This window comes from Diabrotica virgifera, chromosome 6, assembly GCF_917563875.1.
Source record: "Diabrotica virgifera virgifera chromosome 6, PGI_DIABVI_V3a".
Taxonomy (NCBI): Eukaryota; Metazoa; Arthropoda; class Insecta; order Coleoptera; family Chrysomelidae; genus Diabrotica; species Diabrotica virgifera.
In genome coordinates, this window is record NC_065448.1 from 86,531,285 (window position 1) to 86,534,208 (window position 2,924).

Genomic DNA, 2,924 nt, shown 5'->3' on the forward strand with positions numbered 1-2,924 from the left:
ATTTTGCAAAGCTCCTCACGACGACAAGCGCCTGCCAAACCAATTATTAAGGCAACCTAAAATTTATAAAAAAAAATAATAAAGAAAAGAGAAATTAGATTTAATTATATAACCTTTGTCATTAAGTAGATCTTATCTTCAGCTTCTGATAAAAATTTATCTATTTCTTCTTTATTCAATACTTTCGATTTTTTTGGTTTGTAGCCGATGGATTTTGTTTTAACCCTTTCGCTGCGTCAAATAAATACATATCGCTGACCAGTGCGGCAGTAGTTTTTTAACACTAACTGCGATATTTTTTCAACAATTGTTTTTTGTACATATGTTAAAACGGATTATTATAATTTTTCTTCTGAATTTTTGCAAGACGCACATGTGCGCTGTACGCAGTTTTCAAGGAATTTCTTTTAAAAATGCGGAGGACGCACTTGTGCGCTTGATACAAATTTTTGTATTTAGTAAATTAAATCGACTTTTTTGATCTAAACTAAAATTTTATTCATTCAAACAGGATGTAAAATAAACAAATAACATATAATGTAAAATAAAAGTATACAAAATATTAATTTTTTCCTAATGTCTTTCTATATTGATACATGATATTCTCTGAAACATTTGCCTAAGCAGAGGCCAGGTTTATCGGGACATTCTTGACAATGATAAATAGTATCCTTACGTATCTCATTTTTATTGCATGTCCGACATTTTTTTCTAAGAGTTTTACCACGTTCATTATGTAACTCAATTTTTGAAGGTGTGTGGTTTACACCCGAAGTAACTGCTACTTCTGCCGTTACAACTGCTGTTCCTTGACATTTTTCTGGTAATAACTTTTCAAGTATTGACAATCGAAACTTATAATATGACATTTTGTTATTTCCGTGGTACTTATTATACAATCTATGAGCATTTTGCAAATATAGCTGAAACAGATGTATGCCAATTTTTTTGTACCAACGTAAAGATTTGCGTGTCGGCGGATAATAAGAAGACATTTGGTCTTGAAGATCTACTCCGCCCATATATTTATTATATTGAATGATTGGCAGTGGTTTAATTTTCTCATCCCCTCGTCTATTTCTTACGGTTACCATCTCATTTTTATATTCAGTTGAAATGTAAATGATATCTCTTTTGTCTCGCCATTTTCCAACCATTACGTTGTTGAGGTACATACTTTTGGTCTGGCCTTTTTTTAACTTTGCGTCTACGACGTTTTTTGGACAGCCTTTCCTATCTTTTCTCAGAGTGCCTGTACAAAAACTATTTTTATCCAGTAGTAATTTGGCCAAGTTATAACTATTGTAATAGTTGTCCATATGAAGCGAATGTCCATGGTCGAAAAAATTACGCATTAGGTGTAGCACCACTCTTTCTGTATGAGACTTACCAGCAGTTGCATCACCTGCACCAGCATATATATGGATATCCAAAATTGTTGAATCGGCTTCTGTCAGCATATAAAGCTTTACTCCATACTTATGTCGTTTCTTAGGGAGATATTGCTTGAATACCAGTTTTCCTTTCCACAAGATCATAGATTCGTCTAGAGATAAATACTTTCCTGGATAGTATACCGTCTTCATTTTGTTATTAAAATGATCTAGCAAGGGTCTTACCTTATATAGTCGATCTACTGGAACTGGTTCATTTTCTTTTACATTTTCGGCAAAATGAAGGCATCGCATTATAAGCAAATAGCGGTCTCTACTCATGTATGAAGAAAAACAAGTCGAAAATAATCTATTTTTCTTCCAGTAGTCTTGTATGCTAGGCAATTGGATTGTTCCTGTATGGAAGGTTAATCCAATAAATATTAGCAATTCCGATATTGTTAATTCCTTCCATAGGGAAATCCTTGAACGGTCACATCCTTTGCTGGTAGAAAGAACTTCAACTGCATAACTGTTAGTTTGTAAGACAATCATATATAAAAGTTCATCGTCAAACAACAGCCTAAACCAATCGTACGCACTATCACCAGGACTATCGACTAACAATCCACTTCTTTTTGTAAATGGAATTTGTTTCATACCGCTAGTTGTTTCGGTCCATTCATTGTCTGTAATCTGTACGTCAGGATTATCTGCAACGGTATTATTTAACTCGTTCTGTAGTACATCATCCTCAGTATCACTTCCAGAAGAGTCTTCCGAAACATTTTCAATTTCAACTAAAAATATTAATTTCAGACCACAAGTTTATTATTACATTTATTTACTTACAGTTATCTACATCAGAGTCTTCATAATCTTCATCTGAGTCTGAATTATATAAAAACTGCATCAATTCCTCAACACTCAGATTTTTTTCATTTCTCACTTTCACGGTCTTACGTCTTTTTACGCCTGAAGGTCCAGCTTTATTTAAATCAGCCATTATTATACAAATAATTAAACTTATAATCACACTAAACCGTTTGAAACGACAACACCTTTGAAAACCTAACTATGTGAGTAACTGATCTGCGACGCCACCTATGAATAGCTCTGCAAACCTAACCACATGATTCACCGAGCCGCGACGCCACCTATGAATAGAAGTGACCTTTAATAAAATGCAGACAAAGTTTCCTTGATCTCCTGAAACTGAGTCAATTTTAAATGTATATGGAAATCACCATATACATAGGCCGCTCATGTGCGCCATACGCATTTTACAAAGAAATAGGAGGGCGCGCATGTGCGCTTTACGCAGCGAAAGGGTTAAGGAAAGCAATTTGGATAGCGGCTTATTTTTAATGTTAAGTGTGGACTTTTCAGCATCGAGTAATTGCTCCAAAGGCTTGATGGCTTTAAGATATTAGATTTTTCCATTAGATATGCAAGAATGACTTCTTCATTTATAGTATGTACATTTTTATCATCGCTCCATTTTTGAAATAAATCGTAGACCAATTCATACCTATTTCTTGACTTTACCGG

At 34.1% G+C, this 2,924-nt stretch overlaps 1 protein-coding gene across 1 annotated transcript; it reads right to left on the reverse strand.

Annotated features, from left to right (window-relative positions):
- Window positions 1-288: 288 nt before the first annotated feature.
- LOC126885831 (piggyBac transposable element-derived protein 4-like) lies at window positions 289-2,703 on the reverse strand. The gene is made up of 2 exons (XM_050652585.1): window positions 2,226-2,703; window positions 289-2,173 (listed from the first exon to the last, which is right to left on the reverse strand). The coding sequence occupies exons 1-2, from the start codon at window positions 2,377-2,379 to the stop codon at window positions 585-587; spliced, it is 1,743 nt and encodes a 580-aa protein (XP_050508542.1). The 5' UTR covers window positions 2,380-2,703; the 3' UTR covers window positions 289-584.
- Between the last annotated feature and the right edge of the window lie 221 nt (window positions 2,704-2,924).